This window comes from Rhinolophus hipposideros, assembly GCF_964194185.1.
Source record: "Rhinolophus hipposideros genome assembly, chromosome: 20".
NCBI lineage: Eukaryota > Metazoa > Chordata > Mammalia > Chiroptera > Rhinolophidae > Rhinolophus > Rhinolophus hipposideros.
The window spans coordinates 32,509,159-32,535,568 of record NC_138066.1 but is presented as its reverse complement, the minus strand read 5'-3'; the positions used below and the strand labels follow the sequence as shown (position 1 = coordinate 32,535,568).

General features: G+C 38.1%; 1 protein-coding gene across 2 annotated transcripts in view; it reads right to left on the bottom strand.

The window, feature by feature from the left end:
* The window catches only part of ZNF652 (zinc finger protein 652), a 61,859-nt gene that overhangs the window by 10,734 nt on the left and 24,715 nt on the right, over positions 1-26,410 (bottom strand). For both annotated transcript variants that reach the window (XM_081027893.1, XM_081027894.1), the window contains 4 exons: positions 9,966-11,117; positions 7,405-7,552; positions 6,922-7,037; positions 6,347-6,491 (listed from right to left, as the gene is read on the bottom strand). In XM_081027893.1, the coding sequence (XP_080884019.1) occupies positions 6,347-6,491; positions 6,922-7,037; positions 7,405-7,552; positions 9,966-10,865 (1,309 nt within the window). In that variant the 5' untranslated portion in view covers positions 10,866-11,117. The remainder of the gene's footprint in view (positions 1-6,346; positions 6,492-6,921; positions 7,038-7,404; positions 7,553-9,965; positions 11,118-26,410) is intronic.

Here is a 26,410-nt window from a genome sequence, read left to right as displayed (position 1 = left end):
AACTGGTATCTCCTGTTGCTCTCCTCCCATGGAAGCCAGAATTTTCCTTACTTCCCTGACAAAGAGTCAAATAAACAGTCAGGAGTGACCTGTTTCCTCCATCTCCGTAACCACCAGTACTATTTCCTGACTATTATATTTCTCGTATCTTTCAGCTTTTCATTACTCAATCACTGCCCCTGATCTTCACTGTGATTTCATATTCATCTTTCTAGATAAGTTCTGACCCCAGCTTGTTTTCCTTTTTAGTCCATTTCGTCCAATCACCTTAAAAACTTCAAATTCTATGTTAAATGGAATGGATTAAATAAATTATGATATGCCCATCTGATGGAAAGTACCAATAAAAATATTATAAAAGTATAGAAATATAATTTTTAAAATGTTTTAAAGATTTTTATTAAAATATAGCAAACATACAGTATGTTAGTTTCAGGTGTACACTATATTTATTCAACAGAAATGTAATTAACATGAACATCTATACTCAATTATCTACAGTCTACTAAGTAAAACAAGCAAGTTATGAAAATGCATGTATGGCATTATCCACTTTTAATGAAAAATATGTATAGAAAAAAATGGAAAGAAGTACAACAAATGTTACCAGTGATTATCTCTAGGTAATGGGATTATGAGTGATGTCTTACTTTATTTTTTAAACTTGTATGTACTTTCTGTTTTTCTAAACTAAACATGCTTCACTTGTTTAAATGCACACCTGTTTTAGAATGCTTTAAAAGCACAACTGTTTGATGACCTATCGAACTCCTCCCTCCTGGATTCTCCAGAGGAGGTATTCTTCACTCCCAACAGCCATATGGAAACAGAGCCAAAGGACCTACTCTGATTACTAGTCTAATGGGAACAAACACTCGCCACTCGATTCACTAACACTTCTTGGGTACACTAGACACTTCATTCGCAAAGAGCATGGATTCGTTGAACGTTTACTAAATGCTTAGACATTTGGCTTTTTGTTATGTGCTCAAACAACCTGGATCCAATCCTGGCTCTCTCTAATCATCTCTCATTTGTAGTTTTGTAAGCTATAATGATTTGCCACAGAAAGAGCAAAAACTATTAGAACTGGCCTACCATAAATCCATGGATTCAAATTAAAATGGGTCCTTTTCACTGCTTAATAATCTTTCACTCATTTCTTAATGCCCTACCAAATCGTCCACATTTGTTGTTCCAGACATATGCTCATGATCCCACCTACTTCTAACTCAGATTATTCACCAGGCCCCATCTCCTAATTGTGCTAATGACTGATGTCAAGGTTCCCCTGAAACCTTAAAGTGTGATTACAATGAGGCTGAAATAAGGAAAAATCAAAATGTAATATTTGAAATCAACCACCTGTATAACGTCCCACTTTAAGGAAGAGCTAGTAAATGGATGGCTGGAAGATTTATTAACAGCTAAATTCATCAAGGTAACTAGAACAGCATGTATATCGATACAGCTAAAGATCTGACCTGTTACATATGATAAAGCGAACCTGATTGTAAGGCACAGTATTGTAATGAGTCTGAAAAAAGAACATTCTAAATGAAGGCAGACAATCTGCAGGGAAGACAGAAAGGAGGAAGAAATTAGTTAGACGTCTTTTGTACTGTTCCAAGGAAAAGGCGATCTGGCCGATAAACGCAAGCAATCCAGTCTGCTTATTATGAGTGTCCTTGAGTAGCATCAGAAGTCCCTATATCGATATATCTAGCCTAAGTCTCTTGCTTGAGCTTTAAACCCATTTTGTAAACTGCCCACTGAACATCACATAGATATCTCAAAATAACCAGTGATAAAATAAATTCATTATCCTACCTAGCAAACCTGCTCCTCCCTCCACTATTTCTCTATCTTGACAAATGGTATATAAGCCCCAAATATGGGACTAACAATTCACTCTTCCTTCCCACACCACTGATATCCAATCAATCTCCAAAGTTCCTTACACTCTACCTTGCCTATCACTTTAATTTCATCCACTGCTATTACCACAATCCTTATTATCACAATCATTCACTGCAGGACTACTGGATACGGGACTACTGCCAGTATCCACCTGACTGGTTTCACCACCTCTATTCTTGCTCCCCACCCTCTAACCCATTCTCCACACTGTAGCAATAGTGACCTTTCAGATAGTTGTGTCACACTCTGCTTAAAATTATTCCAGAACTTCCCACCGTCCCTAGAATAAAGTCCAAATTTTTTTTACCAGACTTTTCTTGTTTTTCTCTTTGCGATCTGGTTCCTGCTTACTGCTCTCCAGCATCATGTCTTATCATAGTCCCTGCCTCGCACCCCTAATAATCAAACTCTAGCCAACTTCTTTTAAGTTCCATGTACTTACTACGCTTTTCTCACCAAACCACTGTTATGCCTCGCTTGTCTATCACCTCACCTGACTATAAGCTCAGTGAACCTAGGGACTATTTCAGTCTTGTTCATTACCGTAGCCCCAGTTAGCAGATTCTTATACATAAATATTTGTTAATTCTAGGACAGGTATTTTCCCCTACATGGGAATAATCTCTGAAACTGACATAATCTTACAATGGATGACATGCCATTGTTTAATTTGCAGGACTGTTTTAGTGGGACATAAATGAAGTTTGTCTTACAAATGATGGCTTCATGGATTCAACGAAGTATGGTACTCACCATTAAGATTATTTAATTACCTTGCTTTGCTGTAATTCCTTGTCCCTGACAATCTTTTGATTATAATTTAGCTTCTAATATAATTTATTCTTTAGGTAAAAATATGCTTTCCAAAGACTATAAGAGTTCTGAACCCCTTGCCACTCAGCCTTTTCACTGTAAATTAATAAATTAGCAATTTCATTTATATATCTTTAAGACTATTTAGCACACCCCAATCCCTCTGATCCTGATCTACTTGAGTACACTGACAAATTCTGGAAGCTGAGAACCAGACTCTGGGTGGTGCTTGTTGCCTTTATGATGTCCTGTGTATCCCTCCATTTTATTACATTAAATTTATATCAGAATCATTAAGAATGTAGTTCTGCAGTCAGACTGTCTTGGATAAATTGTGTAATTTCTGAGCCTCAGTTTCCTCATCTGAAAAATGAAGACAATAATAGGTGATTGTGGTAAGCTGAAAATACAAGAAAAGTGCTGAGAATAGTATCTGGCACACAGTACACATTCAATGCATTTTAGTGCTATTGTTATTATTGTTATTACCACCATCACTATCATTGAATTGTAAGCTCCTTGGGGGAAAAAACAAGTCTTAATTCATCCTGTGTCCCTAGGCACTTAGCGCTGTGGCTGGTACAAGAAGAATCAGCAATTACTCTATGTGGAACTCACCCGGAGTCCATCCACAAATCCTAGAAAACCCTGCCTGAGGGCTGGTCAGTTTCCCCAGATAAGATCTGCCTCACTTCTCTTTAACTGCAAAGAAACAGCCCAATCAATGTCAGTTCCTGCAATGGCCTTAATCCCCATCAAAACATAGTCTAAATGTGTTTTCACCCAGCCTTAAGAGCGCTATCCCCTCTTCTTTAAAGCTAACCCTTCTCCTTGTATCTCCTCAGGTACTACTGTCATCCTTATTTAATATCAAGGAACCAGAGGCTGACAGAGGTTGTCACAATGTCACTTAAGGTTACAAAGCTAGTAAGTGGCAGAGTCAGGTTTGTCTAACTCCACCATACATCTATTTTCCCAATTTGAATTTTACAAACAGTATTACAAGGCAGGTGACAAACCAGGCGGAAGTATTTTAACATTGGTGTTAAACAAGGTCTAGTATGTATATTAGGTTTGTACAAAAGTAATTGCGGTTTAAAAGGTTAAAAACAATTGCAAAAACCGCAATTATTTTTGCACCAACCTAATGCATAAAGAGCTATTATAAACAATAAGAAAAAGTCAAACATTGCAACAGGAAGATGAACACAGAAAAGGCACAAGCAATCCAGAAAAGAAAATATACTGATACTCAATAAACATATGAAAAAATGCTCAATCTTACTTAGTAATTAAGTGCAAGTTAATACAACAGAAACCATTTCTCATCTATCAAATCAACAAGGATTTTATTTAGCATTGGAGAGGGTTGGGGAAGTAGGTATTTTCACGCATAGTTGGTAACAGTGTACGTGGATGGCTGTTTTGCAACATACCATCGTCTTAAAAATACACACATCCCTTTTCCCTCATAATCCCATTTCTAGGAATTTATCCTAAGTAAATAATCATGAATGCATTTAGCCACAAATTTATCATACATTATTTGTAACAGTAGAAAAATTAGAAACAGAAATCTAAATGTCTAATAGGGAACTGGCTAAATAAAAATGGAGATAACATGCTTTACTTTATAGGACTGTTGTAAAAATTCAATTATATTGATTAAATGAGAATGTATAAAAAGCACTTAAGATAGTGTCTGGCATATATGCACATAATAAATAATGGCTATTATTACAGAATAATAAATTTACAAGAAGGAATATTATAGAACCATTAAAATGATATTGCTACTAATGATAATACAGTAAAATAAAAAGCGGATTAAAATAAAGTATAAAGGCCCACTTTTGTTTTATTATTATATACACCAACACATATATACTTATGCATAGCATTTATCTATATGAAGAAAACTAAAGAATTTTTAAAAAGTGTATGCCAAAATGTTAACAATAGTGCAGTGATAAGATTATAGATCATTTTTATTTTGTTTCCAATTTTCATATTTTCAAATATAGTTTAATAAGCTCTTTTAATGAGGATAAAAAATTATGTAAGATTATTATTATTATTATTTAAGTTTAAGTAAATTTAGCTAGCTATATTCCTTTAGAAGAAATAGGAAACGTTCACCTTGCCTATCTGGTCAAAAAATGCTTAACATAAAATTTTATTTAACAAATACATTAATCACAAACATATACACTCTGGATTCATATTATGGACACTTAAGGGTCTGAGGAAAGAATGAAGGACAAAGGGCAAGGAAGAAAGAGAAAAAATGCAGAGAAAAAGAGAGGAAGGAATGGGGAGACAGACGCACAGGGAGACAGGCAGAAAATAGGAAATGAGTGCAGAGGCAGAGGCTTAAATGGCTGGAGGTCCCTTTCAATCTTGTGACAAACATTTATGGGGCACCTACTATGTGCCAAGCACTGTGTATGAATTTCACACAATTTCTGCCTTCAAAAAAAACTTTCTGTCAAGTTCATAGTTTCCTGTTGAATAACTAAAAATTGAATCCTAAAACGTGACTCAAAACTTAGAGCCTATACAAGAGCCACCAAATTAATTATAAGAGAAGTTGTTAAGTACTCCATATATTCTGCTATCCATTTAGGCTTCTAAGTTATTAACTTTTGAGGTGTAATTTACTTAATTCAATTCCTCTCATGACTGTCTTATCTAGTCAAATTCTTAAAATCTGAGTTTGCTCTGCTCTGAATGGGGAAGAAGTCTACCAGGCAGGCATTTTTCTTTGGACTTCCACAGAGAAATGGAAACTAAAGAGATCCAGCCATGGGCAGAATTTCCTCACCATTAGTTAAGCAAAAAGAACAGCAGGCTAAGCAAGATAACTTCTTATGGTTCTTTCTAGCTTTGCTACTCTGTAACAGACTAACAGAACCAAGAATCAATCCTATGATTAGATTTTATTTAGAAACCTGAAAAATGTTTCATACTGTGCAATTTGTGCAAAGACAGCTAATTCTGGGACACCAAGTTAAGACTGAGATACAATGATAGTGTTTAAAGGGGGAGCTATTATTTTCGCCAGCTCCTTGGAAGGTGGATAGACAAATGCTTACAAGATTCAAATCCACGCTATGGAGCATATACCCCTGAAAACACAAAGTGGATAAAACATTAAACCTCATTTGATGGGTGTGTCCCTGAAAAGGAGTGAATTTTGGTAAAGCAAATCCAATCAAACCTGACGACTACTGAGAGGGTATTCTATTTAAAGCAGTCAGTGTCCTCCATTTTTTAAAGGTCCAGAACCTGTTCCTTAGAAAAATAACATGCATACACACAAAAACAAGTTTTGTGCCACTGCAGGAGATCCTGTGCCCCAAAGAAAGAATCCGTTTTCTTGAAGGAATTTGCAGGTAAAAGGCCCTAACAAATAATCCTTTTTAAATAAACAGAGTTATGACAGCCTAACTATTCAGTGTTACAAATTGGTATTTTTCTGTATCAGGTTTATTTAAAGTGCAATTCCCACTCAGAATGCAAACCAGTGGTTTAGATTTTTAAACAGACTCACAGGTGACCATCGTCAACAAGTACTTGAGACACAGCTGTCTCCTTTCCCAGAAATTCTTACCAGTGTGTGTTTTCATGTGCTCGTCGAAGTACTGCTTCATGTTGAAGTCCTTGCCACACCACTGGCACATGAACTGTTTGTGCCCAATGTGGATGCTCATGTGGGAGCGCAGCTGGTACTTGTACTGAAACCTTTCGTCACAGTTCTGCATTGGACACAGGGGAGATTTCTGAATGCAAGCACAGTAGCTTTCCTTGAGCCCACCCTACAGTCTCTGAAACAGGTTTATTTTTCGTTCGCAGCACAGACCCTGCTTCTGTCAACTATTTGGCTCTGCTATATTTCTGCAGCTGAGTTATTCATAAAAGGGACATTTCTCATATAATGGTCACTGACGTATACCCAACTTCTCTGGATTACTAAGAAAAATAACTCATGTGTTAGTCCCAAATTTATCTTATTCCAAGAGAGTTCACAAGGCGTTAAACATGACATTTCTCTCAGAGCACGTGTTGGAAGTTCTGTGGAAATGCAGCCTGGCATCCGGGACTACAGCACACCCTTCTCCCACTGCCTCACTGTCCACACAAAGGCCAGTCCCTACGCCTGGGCCTGGTGGGCAGCACATTCCTTACCTCACATCTGAAGGGCTTCTCTCCAGAATGCTGCAAGGAGTGCACCTTGAGTGACATACTGCGTTTGAATGATTTTCCACAGGTTTCACATGTAAAAGGCATGTCTTTCGTGTGTGCTGCAAGACAGAATGCATTTGCACTCAAAATAAGTCCATCCCAAAGCCCGAACTGAAAAAGATAGGTGTTACTACTGTAAGGGCATCATGCCGGCTTCACTTTCTACACGCTAATTTGGGAGGCTTTAATAGCAGTGTTCTGAAGAGAAAAATAAATAGCAATGTTGAAAAACCACCTGGGTGTGGAACACTGTATCATCCAATTTGGTGATGCTTCCTGAAGACATGTTCTTGCATTTAGTCTCAACAAGTCAAAAGTGACTAAAGTAAGGCAATTCCTCATAGCCTGCCCAATCTAGAGCATAAAACACACCAAAGAACAAGGGAAAATTATAGGTGTGAGAGAAAAGCAGCTGACAAAACTTACCAACCATGTGTTTCCGCACATGAGCCATGGTATAGAATTTCTTCTCACAAATTTCACAGGAAAATTTCTTCTCTGCATATCCATGGACAATCTTGATATGTTCATGAAGGGACCAGAGTTTCTTGAATGATTTGTTACAGGAAACACACTGAGCAGGATAAATAGAAATAATCTTTATTTACAGGGGCTCACCAAAAGCCAAACCTGCCTACTGGCAGATGGAATGGGTGTGCTTTCAATTCATGGCACAAGGGCCAGAATCCAAACAAATGCTATTCTTCCATGGAGTCCACGTTCCAGCACCATCAGTGTGTTCTAGTTTCTAAGAGGCATCTTTTAGAGACACTTTGGGAGTATGAAAACAATGGCAAAAAGACAAGAACAAATGGAAAGTGCCACTAATATTGAAGAATTAACTGCTTTTATCCAATTTGTATTGTACCAATAAAAAGAACCTTCAAGTTTTTGAAAAATATATGGATTACCAAGAGTAGTTGCCTCCTACACATGGGTCTCTATGCAGTATAATAGGTGTTCACCACAGATTACAAACTAATTTAAAATTAGCATAAATAAAAACAAGGTAAAACACATTCATGGTTACAGAGCTGTAGAAGTATAACAATGTTTTTGTACCTCAGAGAATGTATTTAGAGCCTTCATTAATACAAATTACTGAGATTTTGTATTTTCTCAAATCTAATTTGCTCTACTAAATATTTCCCTCGGGCAGAATTTAATGTAACCTCTACACTGTTAGGATCATTCTCCCTTTCCCCATGTAAGCATCTATAGGAAACACATGAAACATTTCCTAGCTCTTCGTATTATAAATTATTAATAGTCTAGAGTATCAGGCATAAAGTGTACCAAACTAAAAAGATTCTGGTTAAAGCAAAACAATACTAGAACGTTCTACGTAACCATCAGACCCTGGGATACTTAAGGGAACAAGTTGGTATTCACTGTAAATAAAGATCTCTTAACATCACTGTCACTTCAAGAAAACAAGGACTCTGAGAAGAGTTAAAAAGATAAGCCTCTGGCTGGATATTGCTTGAGAAAAGCACAGACAGATCTTTATGAACCATTTTTGGGGGGCAAGGTTTTAATTTTTATTTGCTATAGGTCATCAGGATTATTAGGATCTGTATGTAAGAACAAAGCAGGGTTCTTTAGGAAATCTAAAGAGTTCATTTAGCGGCATCCAAAAACCTAAACAGAAGTTTAAACGTATAATGGTAAGGAATAGAGAGGAAAGTCACAAAAAAGATTTATTAAATGTTTCTGTACGTTAATAAAGCAAATTTGTTTTTTTAAAAAAAGCTATATAAAGGTCAAGATCAAGATACACCTTTTCAGCAGTGAATCACTACCGAGCCTACGTTCGACCCCTAGGGTGCAGCACTGAATCACACTCCCTTTAGCCCGAACTGCTGGAGAAAGTCACCACCAAGCAGGGCACTGGCAGTTACTGGAGGGTACTGGCATCATGACTCAGTCTTCTTTTATTTACCCAGCGTTTGGGAGATCAAGTCACAACTGGCAAATCAAAAAGCAGTGAATTTTTAGCAAATGTAAATTACATTTTAAAAAAAATCTCTTTCAAGTAAAGCAATGATCTCAGTTGTTGATCAAAAAAAACAAGAGGAAATGTGAAAAATAAGTAGCACTCCAGGAAACAAACCAAAACACAATTTCATCTTTTAAAAGAAATTTAGCTTAAATATGGTACAAAATATGTCTATTTTACATATGGAGACATTAATAGACTTACCTTCTATAAATATTCATTGATACGCATTCACATGTACAAACCAATAAACCCAACATAATATAATTCACTCGCATAATATAATCATCTCTTAACCTATCACAGTACAGTCCTTTCAAGACACCAGGCTGGTTTGAATACCATGTTTTGTTACTTTGCAATATGGTACAGGAGCATTACATAACCCTACTGCCAAGTGGGCAACATTTTCAACCAGCTCAGCCTCTGTTTAAAGTTTGCATTTTCCCATGGGCTCAGCCTCTTGACAAATTTAGTGTTGTCATCTCTCCACTGGTAAAAGCAAACTCACTCCTGGAGGTCTTCCATTTCCACCGGTCTCCGTCATTATGGTTTTTGTCCCCATCAGCTGCTCTAGAACCTGGCATCCTTTTAAGCCTAGAAAGGGACCTTTCTCTACTCCTGAACTTTGCTCAGTATTTCCCACCTTGACAGAGAAGATGCCAGAACGAATAGATTACATGTCCTACCACAGTGAATCTCAGTGCAAAGACGGTGATGACTCTACCTCCTGGGAATCACCTATAACAGATCCCCCTTCCAGTGTACCTGGGTTCCCACTAGTCCAGCATCAGTTATATTTAATGCTTGTGAAATAAAACGTTAAGCTTGGTTTTTGTAAAGACCAAAGCAGGAGCTTTTAAAAAGAGAAATTGGTGAAATCTGTCCCTTCAGCCTCTATTGTGTTTATTCTCTTGGGCGATACCAGGTGAGTCTGAACAGCCAGGTTCTATCCTGGAAAGTTTGCCCTCTCGGTGATGAAACCTACCTGAATATTTTTTTCACAGTCTGTTTGCTGGTGAAGGGACAGCTCACTTTCCAGGACAAACTTCTTGCCACACTTATCACAAATCTGCATGCGCCTATGAGTAACGTTCATGTGCTTCTCCAGGTACCAGCGAGTATTAAAGACCCTGGGGCACTTCTCACAGGTCAGAGTCTCTTTCTCTTCACACTTAGCTTTCTGGACTGGTGCTTTGGGCTCCTTTGCGGCCCGCTTCTTACGCTTAGGTGGCTCTACACTCTTCCTACGACCTCTTGTAGTTCTGGGAGTAGGGGAAGTGGCAGCTGCGGCAACAGAGGCAGCTCTCCTCGTTCTCCTTTGTGTAACGCTGACTTTCTCCACTATCTTCTCCTTTTTCTTCTGCCTTTCGTTCTCTCCATAGTCATTGCTGTCATCTGTGGCCTCTTCCTCACTCTCTTCCTCTTCCTCCTCACTGCTTGTCTTAAGAACAGGAGTCTCTTTGGACTGAGAAGAGACACCCTTTTCCCCTTTAGATACATTTAATGTTTGATTATTAAGGTTTACCTCCACTATGATCTGCTCCCTTTTGTAAGAGACTTCCTCCTCTTCCTCTTCTGTGTCATCAGAATTCTCCCGGTCTTCTTTAACAGCATGCACGTCAGACACTGCTCTTGTCTCCCTGAAATATGGCTGTTCCTCTGTTTCATGGAGATGCGGTTTGCTCATCTTGGTGTCCACTAACACAGAATAAGGACTTCCTGATTCCCTTTTGTACACTTTGGTGGACAGGTCAAGTTCTTGGTTGGCACCATGATAAAAGGTAGATGGCACTTGACCACGACGACTATCCTCCTGTGCCATCCCTGCTACATGCACAGCACAGTTTTCAACCAGCTCCTGACAGGAACTGGCTGTGTGGCTCATTGGTAAGTGGCCCAATTTATTAAGCAGTTCAGACTACAGAGAAATAGCTTTAAAACAGGGTAATTATCAAGACTCAAATCTTTTTCCATCCACAAAGAATCAAATGAAAAACAGGTATTCCTGGAACCTGTGTGCAATTCTTCCAGTGTTGCAGCACCAAAGCATAAGTCAAAAGGTTTGGTATTATGGCAAGAGCAGAGCACTAGTGACTTTTCTTTTGAAGAAAGCTCCAAGTGACTTGGAGCATCTTATCTACAAAGAAAAACAAAGAGGAAAAAAGGTCAGACACCACTATTTTCTTCTTATATCATGAACTTATAAAACAAACACAGCTTAAAATAATTAAACTCTTTATACATATACATATATACAAATATATATATATATACACACATATATGTATATATATATATATACACACATATATATATAAATATATATATGTATATTTCTTTATCTTGCTTAAATGGTTCAGTGTGGGCCATAATTTTACCGGGTTACATGAGCCATTATCCATCCAGTTCACTGAGCTATCCTTAGCGCAGTGCCTAGGTGTTCAGGACATATTAGATGACATCTAAATGAACAGCTACTATTGCATAGTACCCATTATCCTACATGCAATAGGACATGCTGATATGTCAGAATATACACTTGTACATGGTCTCTTGTACATGGTACAAGGAGTTGACAGTCTTGTTATGTAATATGTGTCATACATGAAACATGCAAGAGCTATATGCTGGCTGGCTTTCTTTTCATTATTAGTCACTACAACCCACCAACATGAGAGCTCATAGAACAAAAATGGTAGTGGGCTAACTAACCACTGTGGACCAGGAAAATAAAACAGCTAATTGACCTAACTCCTGTAGAGAGAGAAAATGTCCCTGGCTTTAAATAATTTATAATCTAGGTATAGATACTACTATAGATATTACTGTTTTCAGGTTTATTGGAGTAATTTCAAAGTTGCAAAATATTTTTACATTTTTTCTATGCATAGCTCACTAGATCTACTCAATAACTGGGTGATTTTTCATGTGTCAGTTGCACAGAAGTCTAAATTCTAAGAAACAGTAACCATCAGGTTGATATGGTTCCAAGAAAAATAAAACCATCAATTAAAAAAGAAAGATCAGAAGGGTACATAATTTGCTTTGTGATATACCTCACACTGCTGTTTAGCCAACCACCTAACCTCTGGGTCATATGATTATTACTGCAAGCACATACCCTGTGTAGTTGACAAAAGGAAAAATACTGCTTTTTCCTTTTTGTGCAATGTGCAATGCAAATGTGCACATGCATTGCAAAGGTCCTCATTAATTATTTCTATTTAATTACTACCACAAAACTTTGGGGTTGATTTTTTTTAAATTACAAGTTTATTGGGGTGACAACTGTTAGTAAAGTTACATAGATTTCAGGTGTACAATTCTGTAATACATCATCTATAAATCCCATTGTGTGTTCACCACCCAGTCGGTTCTCCTTCCATCACCATATATTTGATCCCCTTTATCCTCATCTACCACCCGGGGTTGATTTTTAAACTATTCTTATCTCCATATTCTTTCTCTTTATGGATTTCTTCTCTTAAAAAATTATTCTACTTTTGTTTTAGTGAAAGGAGTGATGATAAATGCCACTATGTTTTACTTGACATTTGAATAGATATATTTATACTTTTTTTGTACTTATTAATGAGAAAAATTATGCCTCTGAGAGGCTAACTTGTCTAAGACCTATTCAATAACAAAAGCAATGTGTGACCCCAGGCCTGCCTGACTCCAGAGCTCCTGTTCTTTCTATTTCTACTATGACACATGACACTCCAAAAAACAATTTAAAATCAATTATTCCTGTAACCACGTATCTTTTTGCAACAAACAGTTTCATACCTCATATTTTAAGTAGAAAAATCCTGGTAGCTTTATTTTGCATGTGCCAAAACTTCTGACCCATGGAAATAAGGTAAACTACTATAAGTACTGTTAAATAAACTTACATTAATTATCTCAAATTAAGCAAGGGAGGAGAGACAGTAAAATTCAATTAACCAGCAAAAGCTAGGAATTAAATAAAATGTAGGAAGACAAAGAAAAGTAAATGAAGGGAAATCCTCTGTGGTAGTCATAAATGCATTCTTCCTAAATACTTCTGGGTGCGAGGTAGGGCTGCATTTTTCTAACCCTGCCCCCTCCCTGAGGCTGGGTGGGGCCCTCTGACTACTTCTGGCCAGTAAATCATGAGTAAATATGACACACAGAAAGCCAGGGCATTTTCGAACCAATATGAGACCCTCCAGACCTCTTTTCCCTCTGCCACAGGGACCAGCAATCGTCAAGGTGATCACCGCTATCAAGCTGGGTTCAAGGGATTAAAATGACCTACAGGATATGCACAGTACAGTGGATTTTTTAACAATTTAATTGCGTGTGTGTTTGCGTGTGTGTGTTTTCAGAGTGTGTTTGTTAAAATCACTGAGATCTTGTGTTGTTTAATCCTGCGGCAGTATCTGGCCTATCCTAGCTGATACAAGTGGATTCCAGAAGTGGGGTGCTGTCTTATCTAAAAAAGTAAAATATATGGAAAGGGCTTAGGAACTGGGTAGGAGGAGGGAAGGAAACTGTGACTGGAGGCTAAAAGGATAGCAACTCACACTATGCAGTGGTAAGATTATTGGTAAAACTATCACCTAATTATCTCAGATATAGACATTATGCCACAGAACTTATAGCTCTAGTGGGAAAATGGGACTATTCAGAGAGAGCGTTGGTTACTGTGGGCTGCATTGGACAGATTACTACATGAAAAGGATGCATTCAGAAAAAAATCGATCTGTTTATAATCAAGAATAAAAGGAGTCCAGAAAGTCAGCGATTTGTAGGGTTAGAAGCAAGTGCTTAACATAAAACTAAGAAGGTCTTTGAGCTACAAATGCTAATTAGAATTCAGTCTTGAGGCAAGGGCCCAGTGGAAGACGCGGCCTTCATAACCATTGATAAAATACCCCAATTGATTAAGGTGGACCCCAATAAAATAGCTTTTCTAAAATGAGACTAAAGATGAGGTATTCTCACCAAAGCAGTGTCTTAATCTGTATGGCTACAAACCATATTTCCTAATGTGAATTAGTTCAAACGTTATTAGTAAATAGAGAAATGATGTCAATAACACAAAAGTCACGTTGGTTTACACAAGATTTTTTCCTGCAAGTTAATGTCTGAAGTGATCAGGAGAAAGCTGTCTCAAAAACAAACACACAAACAAACAAAACCATAGCAATATATGAAGACCTTTAAAAAGCTAAACATCCTACTTCTGTACCTTCCTTTAATGCAAGTGGTCAGCTGCTTCATGGGCCACTACACTTTCCACTTTATATCTGGTGAAGCTGAGAGTGTTTCTCCTCCTGTGTTTAGAAACGAAAGTTTCTGACTGCTAAAGCCTCTACCATACCACAGACCAAAATTTTTATTGTAATGAAACCGGTCTCTATTGTAAGCTACCATCTTCAAGACCCCAAATCTCAGAGGGGGAAATACCCACCCACGGGATTGAGTCTCTAGAGGTTCAACTGACTGATGCTGGGTGCATAGGCCAGTGGAAATTTAACACGCTGCTGTTTTGATTATACTTATTATTGTTTCTGGTAGCGCACGGGTTAGTGTTCCACAGATTTTGAGTGGTCTGTTCCAATGCATAAGCTCTGTTTATTTCAGTGTATAATTTTGCAGAATTCAGGAATGCATATATGGAATTATAGCAGAAGTATCTGGACGCAAAATGAAGTCAAGGAAGAAGTATGGGACCAATAAGGCAGAGCTATGCAGCAAATCTAAGAAATATGGTTAGAAAAGAACTAGGGATGTGGCTAAGGAACATGGAGCTGACCGGAAACAAATAAAAAGCCAAGTAAGTTTTTGAGAGCTACGTTGCCAGAAGAACACCAGCCTGGGCTAAAAGGGGCTATGACTATTAATGCTTAAAACGGTCTTTGGGTTCCCAAGCACCTATGGCAGGAAGTGCGTAAGAAAGCTGTTCGTCCCCCTCAGGGGGCATATTCCTCATTGCCCATTTTGGATATAGCCAAGGAGGATAATAGAAAAAAAAAAGAAGATCCAAAAGGATGAAGCGAGGGAGCAAAGAAAAAACAGACAAGTGAGCTACTGCTAAGAAGCCAAATCAACATCTATTGAGGAATATTCCCCACCCCTGGAGGGGGCCCATTGAATGACTGCTCAGGAATTCCAGGATTTGCTGCAGTCTGTTGACTGCTGTGTGTCGCCTGTTCCCCTGTGGCCTTGAAAATGGGAGGGTTTTTTGTTTTTAATTATCCTGCCCTTAGTCACAATTGTACATTGTATGGGGGGCAGATCATTTGTCAATTGCTTTCAGGGGTCTCGGGGGTCAAGAAGAGCAGCACCTGGACCTGGTGCAGAAACCACTCTGCATCACCTCCTCACAAGTAGGCCACCAATCGTCACAGCCTTGCTTTACTCAGCGAGCCCAGACTTCGAGTTTGATGCCAAGATTGGATAAGACCTTGGGGTTCCCTAGCTTGGGGAGGAAGAGAGTGTATTCTGCCCATCAGACAGAATAGAGTGAATATCTGACGACCAAAAGGATGGTGCTGTTTATCAAGTATTTTCAGCTCTCTGTTCCCCTGGCACGGGCAGTGCTGTGCTTCCTGGCCCCCCACAGTTTCGTGGGACAGGCCTGGTTCTGGCCATCATGTTGCGAAATAAGTGATGTGAGTCACTTCTAAGCTACTGTGTTTAATTGCTAATGAGAGACCTCTGGACCTAGCATGGCAACCAGTAATGTGCAAGATGTGTGTTCCCTCAGCCTGAATCACTGAGCGATAGGAGCAGAGCTCCCCTGCTGACCCATCATGGCCACGTAGTGGGAAAAAAAATCCTTTATTTTTTTTAATTAAAAAATATTTTTTCAATTACAGTTGACATGCAATATTAGTTTCAGATATATAGCATAGTGGTTAGACACTTATATTAAGTTACGAAGTGATCCCCCCAGTAGGTCTAGTACCCACCTGGTACCACACACAGCTATTATATTATCGATTATATTCCAAATGCTGTACTCTACATCCCCAGAAATCCTTATTGTTTTAAGCGACCAAGATTAGAGGGTGGTTTGTTACTGCAGCATAACCTCGCTAATGTAGCTCTTTGTGAATATGGAGATGTATACACACTACATATCTCAATTGTCTCAGTCTTAAGCTAGATAGCAGAGACAGAATCTAAGTGAAAAGTTAAAAAAAAATCAAAGACAAAGGGCTGAATTCACAAGGAATTCTCTACTTAATAAATCAGCAAATAAGACTATTCTTTCTTTTAAAAATTAGAAATAGAATGCTTTATTCTATTTTAAATGAGGTGCGAATATATGCATTCCTATGTGAACCTGAAAGTGACATCTCACCACTATTAAAATCAGGAATACTCCCAGAAACATCAATAAATCTCACTGTCACAATAGAAGATGCAGTCTAATCGTTCACTTTGAAACACACATGGGCTGTCTGCCCACATTTTACTTTCGTCATTTGATTTTGGCACCTTTCCCCTGTTTGAGTTTTGGTAATAATCTTCCTTTATTTTCTTTCCAGAAAACTTAAAATAGCTCCTAAGGACAAAATAAAGTAACCTTTACAAAGCCAAAAACACATTAGGGAAATTAGAACCTTCCATGTTCCATTATCCAACTCTTAATATGTATCCTCAGTTCTAACTTATTATAAACCATCTTAACTTAGTTTTTCAGAAGAATCTCTAGGTGAATACATTGAGTTCTAAGAACCTGAAAGTAGACAGAAAAAGCAAATAAGAAATAACCCTCATTGGTATTTAAAGCTGTTTACATTCATCTCTCTATGTTATTAAAATAACACAAGTTCATCTGTTCTTAGAGATCATTTTCTACTGTTTCATAAAATAAATTCCAAAAGAAAGTGGGTCAGTCCTAAGCGTCTTACTATAATTAATGTATACAACTTAGGAAAAAATGTGCTGTTTGTGTTAGAGGGTATACAAATTGAGAAGCAACCAGTCCTGGTATACTCTAATAGCTTGACCAGCTACTGGGGAGAAAATACAATTTAAAAAAAAAGAAATTAGAGAACATGACAGTATATTACAGCTAGTAAAGTACAGCTTCCAGAATGTGCCTTTTTCAATGCCATTTTTTTCCAAGTGGACTACGAAATAAGTTTACAGTCTTCAAGAGTGTTTATTTAAATTGAGTTTTAAAAGGAAAACAATTTTGTTCCACGAAAAGTTTTAATAGTTTTTGACAAATTCAACAGTTTTTTTCTCTTCAAATATATACCTATGCAGGGACCCTCCTCGTACATTAAAAAGGCTATATCTGGGATGAGTCTTTTCAAGTTGAAAGGGCAACCTTGTAGGGTACATCAATGCTACCTCTGCTTACTCCACTTCCTGCAGAAACACTTCCACGGACTTCCAAGGCACTGCCTGACCCTGGTCCTGTTTAATGGAGAGCTTTCCAAAGCATACAACTACCTATAAGGATCAGGCCAAAACTAAAACTACCAAGAAACAGAAAGTAACAAGGAGGGAAAGATAAATATATATCAGCAAAGTTCTTCCAAAAAAATGATCCACTAGGAAGAATGGACAGGATGAAATTTAGGTCTGTGATCGTAATGGTCTGGCAATTTATTCAGAGCTATGCTACTTTTGCAGAAGGCTACTCACTACTTTCTCATTAGGAAAGGATGCTAATGACTTTTGCCAAATAGCAACTAATCTCAAAGTCTTTGGATGGTCAAATCATTATTTAACTATGTGCTTAATACGAGTAAAAAAAAAAGTGAAGATCTGAAAACTTAGAAGAGAAAGAAATCCCATCTAGTTGGAGAAATCTGGAAAAGTTTTGCAAAGGATAGTACATTTCAGAAAAGCTTGAAAGACAGGTAGGTTTTAGACTGGTAGAAATGAAGGCCAATTTTCATGGCAGAAAATCATTTCTAGTGAAGGAAAATCAGAATGGGGTAATAATGGGGTATATTACTGAACAAGAGACAATTTAAGTTGTTTAGTTTTACTAGACTATAGGGCTTGTAGAAGGGAGCGATGGTAAAAATTATTGCTATGTTGTAGCCAACCTTGAAGGCTGAGATGAAAAGTTTGTAGTTAATATGGATGGCAAAACAGAACCATCAAAAGTTTTTAAAGAAAGAACTCATATGATTAGAGTTGTGCCTTACAGGGGTCAAATTATATGACCACAAACAACTGTAGGCCTATGTTTATATCTTTGAAATATATATCTAATAAAACAAATATACAATTAAGCAAGAAAGAAGAAATTTAAAATAAGTAAGGAAACTTAAATGGAAAAAAATAAAAGTAGGAAAGTAAGGTATACCAGGAATTAGAATAAAATCAAAAGCACAAACCATTCTATACTAAGTCCTATATCAGTACTGACTAAAATTAAAATTGAAAATATTTGAATTGTAATTTTAAAAACTTTTTTACAAGAATGTGTTCCTTGTGAAATAATTACTTAATTTCCCTATCTAGTAAATAAATAGAGTTTAAAACTATGTCTATACTAAAAGCTTTATTTTTTCTTAATACTTGCCTGTAATGAATGAAATCTCACTATGTCCTGTCTTTTCCTTAAAAATAATCTCTAAGAGTAAGAAACCTTTCAGTCTACTTACGGTGTAACATGGAGGTCTGAACTACTTATGATGCTAAACTGCTATATCATTTTAGCAAGTGTAGTAAGAATCATTTACATCCCTCTGGTCTTGTTCTTTTATTATATAAAACAAGCCATAATATTATGGCAAAGAATGTGTGACCAAACAGGCTTAATGAGGGGACCAATAACTAGGGTTTTTATTTAACCTAATTTTGGTACTGTCAACCCTTAAATTTTACCATTTTATACACCTCAGTCTGCCAACCTGAAAACTAGGAGCTAAGAAAAGAAACTGCAAAACTGAAAGCCTTGGTAAATTCTACATTCTGATCTACAAAATGCATATGGTGGTAGTGATAATAATTTGCATTTATATGATACTGTATAGTTTACATAAAGCACATCCATCATATATTTGTTACACATTTATTAAGTGCCTGCTGCGTGTTAGGCACTGTAAGAACTGGAGCCATCAAGATGTTGAAAGGTCTAACTGGGGAGACAGACATGAAAACCAGTAATCACAACACAGTGATAAAAGATAATCACAAAAGACAGCTTAGCACAGTGGTGAAGAGTACAATCTGTGAAACTAGAATGCCTACATTAAAAACCTGGGGGCTGGCCTGGTAGCTCAGGTGGTTGGAGCGCTGTGCTCCATGCTCCTAACACCGAGGTTGCTGGTTTGATTCCCACATCTATAGCTAAGATTGTGAACACCACCTCTTACTGGAGCTGGGCTGCCATGAGCAGAGGGAGCACAAGGCTCATAATACCAGCAGGGGCCAAGGAGCTGTGTCCTACACTAGACTGAGAAACAATGGCTTGAACTGCAGTGGTGGTGGTGGGGAGAGGCAGAAGAAGGGGGAAGAAAATAAAAAAAATAAAAAATAAAACAGCCAATTACTTAAAAAAAAAAAATTCTGGCTCTCGCACATACTAGCCCGCTGGCCTTATGCACATTATATAACCTCTCTATGCCTCATATTCTGCATCTGTAAAATAGAGAGAACAGTGCCTACCTCATGGGACTATTACGGGAATTAAATGAGTTACACGTATAAATGCTTATAAGAGTACTTAGCAACAGTAAGCACTATTATTAGGGTTTCTTAAACACAGTCATCAATATATACAATGTATAGTGGCAGTGTGGAAAAGGTGAGTCAAAGAAAGTTTCAGAGATGAGCTAACGCTGGAGCTGGTCTTGAAGGACAAGCAGAAGTCTGAGATGGAGAAAGGAGGGTAGGCAAGTTGCATACAAGAACCACTATCTGTAAAAGGCAGGAATGAAACCACCTAGGTTGTTTCTCTTAGTTAAGCATCAATGCCCTACAATGACTTGGAGTGTCGTTCCTATTTCCCAGCTGAGGCTCAGCTGAATAACCTTCCCACTGTCACTGCTGGTACGTGATGAAGCAGGGACTAGAACTCTCGTTTTCTCACTCCTAGTCCCAGTTCACCCACTGTCTCCTATGGAGCTAAATGGTAAACAACAATTATCTCAAAGATGCACTTTGGCCTGGAACAAAAAATACCTACACAACACAAAGTAAAACAATACAATTTTTTTGTTTTTATTTAAGGGTCTAAGTTTTATCCTTGGCTAGGGGAATTCACACCTCCTTTCAGAATGCCCTGTTACATTAATTCACACAGGTACATTTCAATTTGATTCACCTGCAGTTTGTGTCACAGTACCCACTTTTGACAAACAAAAGATTGAAAATTTAAATTATATTTTAGTTAAATTTCTTGCAAAAAAAATTGTTCAGTTTTCAATGGATAAAACCTAAAGTAACTTAAATTTGCTGTGTAAAGTGGAAGACACAGATATAAAATTTACAGTGAAAGGGTTCTCTATCATAGTATCTGTTTAGTTGCATACTTACAAAGGCCCTTTGTTTCCAAAGCTGCTCACAAAATCCACCTGGGATACTCTAGAAAAGCTACCAACACCAACATGTAAGTCAATTTTACAACAAACAAAACCTCAAATGACATACGAGTATATCACTGGGCCGTATTTTATTTATTTTGTTAAGGAGGGTGCAGCTCACAATGGCCCATGTGGGGATTGAACCGGCAACCTTGGTGTCATCAGCACCTCGCTCTAACCAACTGAGCTAACTGGCTGCCCCTCACTGGGCCCTACTGTGGATAAATATTATAAAGTGTTCTCAGATGCCTATATTTTATATCATTGAAAAAATATAATTAATTTTAGTGCAATCTCATCTAATAAATTTTAATGTCAGAACCATATGAAACAATTATTTTTTAAGCAGTCCATCTAATCCATTACATTGAGAAATACATGGCTGGCACCTTCGGTTTTACACAAAGCTTTTACAAAAATAAAATTTCACTGTAGTTTTTTACATATGCGTTTAAATGATACTGACATTGTGTTTCCTCAATGACGTGCAAGTAAAGCTAGCAGGAGAGGACAAAGGAGAGGTACTCCTCCTAGATACTACCTAATTACCTTCAAGCATCAACAACCTTACATTTCCATATAAGATAGTAAAACTAATGTGCATTGCTCATCACACACTAAGCAGGCTACAGCCGTGCCTGGATAATCAATGTATACTCAAAACATCTTTCCATTATTCAATTCAATTCACAAATATCGTCTCAACAAAGGAGTTATTTTTAAAAGCAGGGTAAGAGTTTTATATTACTGTTACCTTTTCCACTAAAATCTACCCATTAAAATCCTGACTACGTAAGTGCTCAAATAACACTCAGTGCCCTTAAAAACAAGCAGAACATATCCACAATATACACAACCTTGGAAGGTCTCAGTCTTAAACACCTAAGGTAACACCTCAGGTTAGCACTAAGACAGCTTTAGAAGGTACCGATGCTCACACTACAGCTGCCAGTCATGTAAGCCATGATGAGAGGCCTAAGTACATGTCAATTTGACTAGATCACCATGAACTTGAATTAAAAACTCATTTAGAAAATGAAAATAACTAAGAAATGCCCTTATTACATTCCTATATTTTACAAAAATTAAAATCACAAATATTTTAGATGTGCAAACATCGGGACATGTTGGAATTTGATTTACATATTTGACCTACCAAAAGACAAAGGACTGTTATTGTTTCATCACTAACAAAATTTTTTTTGACACTTCAAAAATTAACACTTGGGTGGGGCAGACGGGTGGCTCCGTTGGTTAGAGCATGAGCTCTGGGCAATGGGGCTCCCACTTCGATTACCATATGGGTCTCAGCGAGCTGCTTCCTCCGCAACTAGAATGAAGTCAATGAGCTGCCTCTCAGCTCCCAGGTGGCCAGATGGCTCAGCTGGTTGGAGCACGGGCTCTCAACCACAAGGCTGCCGGTTCGACTCCAACAAGGGATGGTGGGCTGTGCCCCCAGCAACTAACAGCAACTGGACCTGGAGCTGAGCTGCGCCCTCCACAACTAAGACTGAAAGGACAACACCTTGATTTGGAAAAAATCCTGGACGTACACGCTGTTCCCCAATAAAAGTCCTGTTCCCATTCCCCAAAAAAATAAAAATTAAAAAAATAAAGAAATAAAAAATTCATTGATGGAATTAAATGGTATTTGTTCATTACTTTAAAAAAATAACACATGGGGGAAAAAGTTTAACTGAACTAGTCTTAAATGTTGGTATAAACAAACATTCTAAGATACAAATGTATGAAACCACATGGGAAGGTTTAACCCAAACCATGACATACCCAAATCATGGCTCGTGGAAAAAGACAAATTGCCAATATACCATCTGCCTTTTCTTTCCCATAAGTCTGTGTGTCACTCTCCTTAGCAGCAATTCTCAAACTTTAGAAAATCTTTGAAAAACTACAAATCTTCTCTCCCAGAAAAATGAACAGACAAAATTTTACATGCAGTTTCAAGGAGTCGGCCCATTCCCTGGATCCCGTAGGGGTCCAAAAACCCCAGTCTAAGGATTTCTGTTACAGGGCAGAGTTAACTTTTTCATATTTGTAATGTACATTCAGATTAGGTTTGTAAATTAAATTTTTCTTTACCTTCTCTGCTCTTCTTCCTACCCCATTTTCTCCCAATATCTCCAGCAGATCCATAGTCATTAATGAATTAACAGTTGAATGAAAGAACATCATTAAAATGTAGAAACAAAAGATCTTAGCATGAACCCCTTATGGCACCAAACCAGGTATACGACCTTGGACAAGCCAATTAATCTCGCTCAATCTCAGTGTGTGCCCTGTCAAGATAGAACAACAGTACTCAGACCTATCTAATCTGATAACACAGGCAAAATTCCTAGCACATGGGCTTTCAGTGCTGGCTCCTCCCTATTTGAGAAGATTTTTCCTAAAGAAGTTACAGATTATGGATGGCAGAGCAGAGATTTATGTAATTTTAGAGTTTATTGCATGCATTTTTCCATAGTAAACCTGAGGTAGTGAAAAATGGGAAAAAGGAAAAGATTGGGAAGAGAAAGTTGAAAAAAATAAAATAGGCTACAAACAACCAAAGAAAGAACATAAACTGAACATTATCAAATTAAAAACGTCTGTGAGTCAAAGGGCACCATCAAGAAAGTAAAGAGATAGAGTAGGAAAAAATATTTGCAAATCATAGATCTGATACGGGTTTGTATCCAGAATATATAAAGAACTACAATTCAACAATAAAAAGACAAATAAATAGCCCAATTTGGGCAAAGCATTTGAATAGACATTTCTCCAAAGATGATATACAAATAGCCAACGGGTACAGGAAAAAAATGCTCAATATTTTTAGTTATTAGAAAAATGCAAACCAAAATCACAATAATGTACTGCTTCACACCTACTAGGATGGCTATAATCAAAAGCTGGAGAGTAGCAAATGTTTGCTGGGATGTAGAAACATTACTGATGGGAATATAAACTGGTGCAGCTACTTTTGAAAACAGTCTGCAGTTCCTCAAATGTTTAACAGGGAGTTACCATATGACCCAGCAGATTCCTCCCCTAGGCATGCACTCAAGAGAACTGAAAATATATATTCAAACAAAAACTTGTGCATAAATGTTCACAGCAGCATTATTCATAATAAATAACCCAAAATTGGAAACAATCCAAATATATATCAACTGATGAATGTATAAATAAAACGTATGTCCAAACGATGGAATATTAGTCATAAAAAGGAATGAAGCACTGGTAACGTTGTACAACCCAAATGAATCCTGAAAATGTATGCTAAGTGAAAGAAGCCAGACACAAAAGAAGTCAATCACAAACTGTATGATTTCATTTATATGAAATGGTCAGAATAAGCAAATCTATGGAAACAGAATGTGATTGACAGAAGCTGGGGGTAGGAAGACAGCAGGGAGTGACTGCTAATGGGTTCCAGATTTCTTTTTAGGGTGATGAAAATGTTTTGGAAATAGACAATGGTGATGGTTGTTACTTCTGAATATACTAAAAACCACTGAATTGTACACTTAAATATGGTGAATTATATGGTAGATGAAAGTATATCTCAATAAAAAAATAAATAAAATGAAACAGACTATCTGGACACTAAGAGTCCAAAGGTGATATTTTATATAAAAATGACATTACTGATGTACTGGATAGGTCATAAACTACACACTGTGCTCTAACAGCAGTGATGCAAGGAGACTGAGTGCTGAGAGTCAAAGCATCTGGCAGGCGCTACTTGGGACTCTTCCACACAGCGGGGCAGGTAACTGCCTTTCGAGCCCTCAGTTTTCTCCACTATACACTTAAGTGATTCCCTTCCATCACTGACATTTACTGTTTGTGCTGAGTATTTGTTTCCATTCTCCTGCCTAATTCATCTGGTCGCCTACTTCCATACAGTAATTCCCAACTTTTTCAACATTAAGGGCTACCATGTATTCTCCTCTCCTGCTCCCCTCCCTGCCCCTACCCGTTTGCCATGTTCCCACAGAGCACTGATTCAAAATCTTGTAAGAATTTGCATTCAGGTCATACTTTTTATTTTTTACCAACCAAATATAAAAATAGCCTATCATAGCTTTTTGGTTAGACTGTCCAGCTTTGCCATAATTTCCATTTGACTTTTCGAACACGAAAATTAGTTTATGACTCTCAGGTTGGGGACAGACACCTGGATTATCTACAGCCTTGAAATTACAGCCTTGAAATAAGTATGACACTAACTTGGATTGAGACCACAATGTTACCCATGGTATAAACACCAGCTTTTCCAAAGACAACACTGGGTCCAACCACACTTTCTCAGGGTGGAGAGAGACATCATCACATTTAATATTGTTCCTTGGATAATTCTATTCAATCATCTGCCTTCATCAGAAAGCATTTAACGCAACCTGCCAAACGAGATGCAAAAGAAATCCACGAAGCCTCAGATACCTGCCATATCCACTGCTACCTTTGCTTTTTTTATTTTTTATTTTATTTATTTATTTATTTTTTAGATTTTATTGGGGAAGGGGAACAGGACTTTATGGGGGAACAGTGTGTACTTCCAGGACTTTTTTCCAAGTCAGGTTGTTGTCCTTTCAGTCTTAGTTGTGGAGGACGCAGCTCAGCTCCAGGTCCAGTTGCCAGTTGTTAGTTGCAGGGGGGCAGCCCACCATCCCTTGCGGGAGTGGAAACCGGCAACCTTGTGGTTGAGAGGATGCGCTCCAACCAGCTGAGCCATCTGGGAGCTCAGCAGCAGCTCAGCTCAAGGTGCCGTGTTCAATTTTTTTAGTTGCAGGGGGCATTGCCCACCATCCCTTGCAGGAGTTCAGGAATCGGAACTGGCAACCTTGTGGTTGAGAGCCCACTGGCCCATGTGGGAATCCAACCGGCAGCCTTCGGAGGTAGAAGCATGGAGCTCTAACTGCCTGAGCCACTGGGCCGGCCTTGACCTTTGCTTTTTTTTAAAGGTCCCTCCTCCTGTTTTCTAAAACATGAGTTGTAGGCTAAGCAAAACAAAACCAGATAACAATGCCACAACTGTATCAAACTTCAAGGCAAAAGTGCCCAACTACTCCGTAGGTGGCGAAGAGCAGAACTTTACCCAACAGATTGTTCTGTGTTGGATGCTGGCAAACTGACGGATGGCTCCGCCCCCCTGGTTGGGGGTACAGCGGGACACAGAGAAGAGGGGTCACTGGGGTTTGGGTTGGTATCCCAACCACACTAAGCTACGGTTAACGAGTCTTCACTGGACACCCAGTGCATCCGTCTTGGAAGCGGTGGGCTGTGCGACAAGTGCTGCTACTCACACACGGCGGTTGTCTGCGAACGGCCACAGCGGCCACATCTCCTTTTTCCCTCCAAAGAGAGAAACAGACTTTCAATTTTTTTCTAAATGTAAAGGTGAAGCTTATAGGTCAAAAGGGTTTGTACACTAAGTGTTTTCTGTCCAATTCCCATACTCCACGCTTTATTCACAAGCTTTTGACTATCAACTACATGCAAAGGACCAGGGTCTAATATACGCATAAGGAGAAGATGTTTGTTCATTTATTCCTTCAAATAATTGTTGTATAGACCCTAACCATTACAAGCTTAAAATTTGTTTGGGAAGCAAGGACTATACACCGAAATAAGTCACAAGTGTCAAACAAAACAAATGGTATTTAAAAGGTGCCATATAATTATTTAAAAGGGTAAGAAAGATGGAGCGTGGACAGGGTGTGGGAGGCCCTGCGCAGACAGAACATGAAATCTGTGCTAAGTTCTGAAGAGTGGGAGGGATCTGAAAAGGCAGAGAGGAAATTAGAAGGCAGGCTGAGGAGAGGGCTATGTGAGTAAAGCTGTCACCACGAATAAGCACAGTAGATTCAAGGGGTGGCAAAGTTACAGG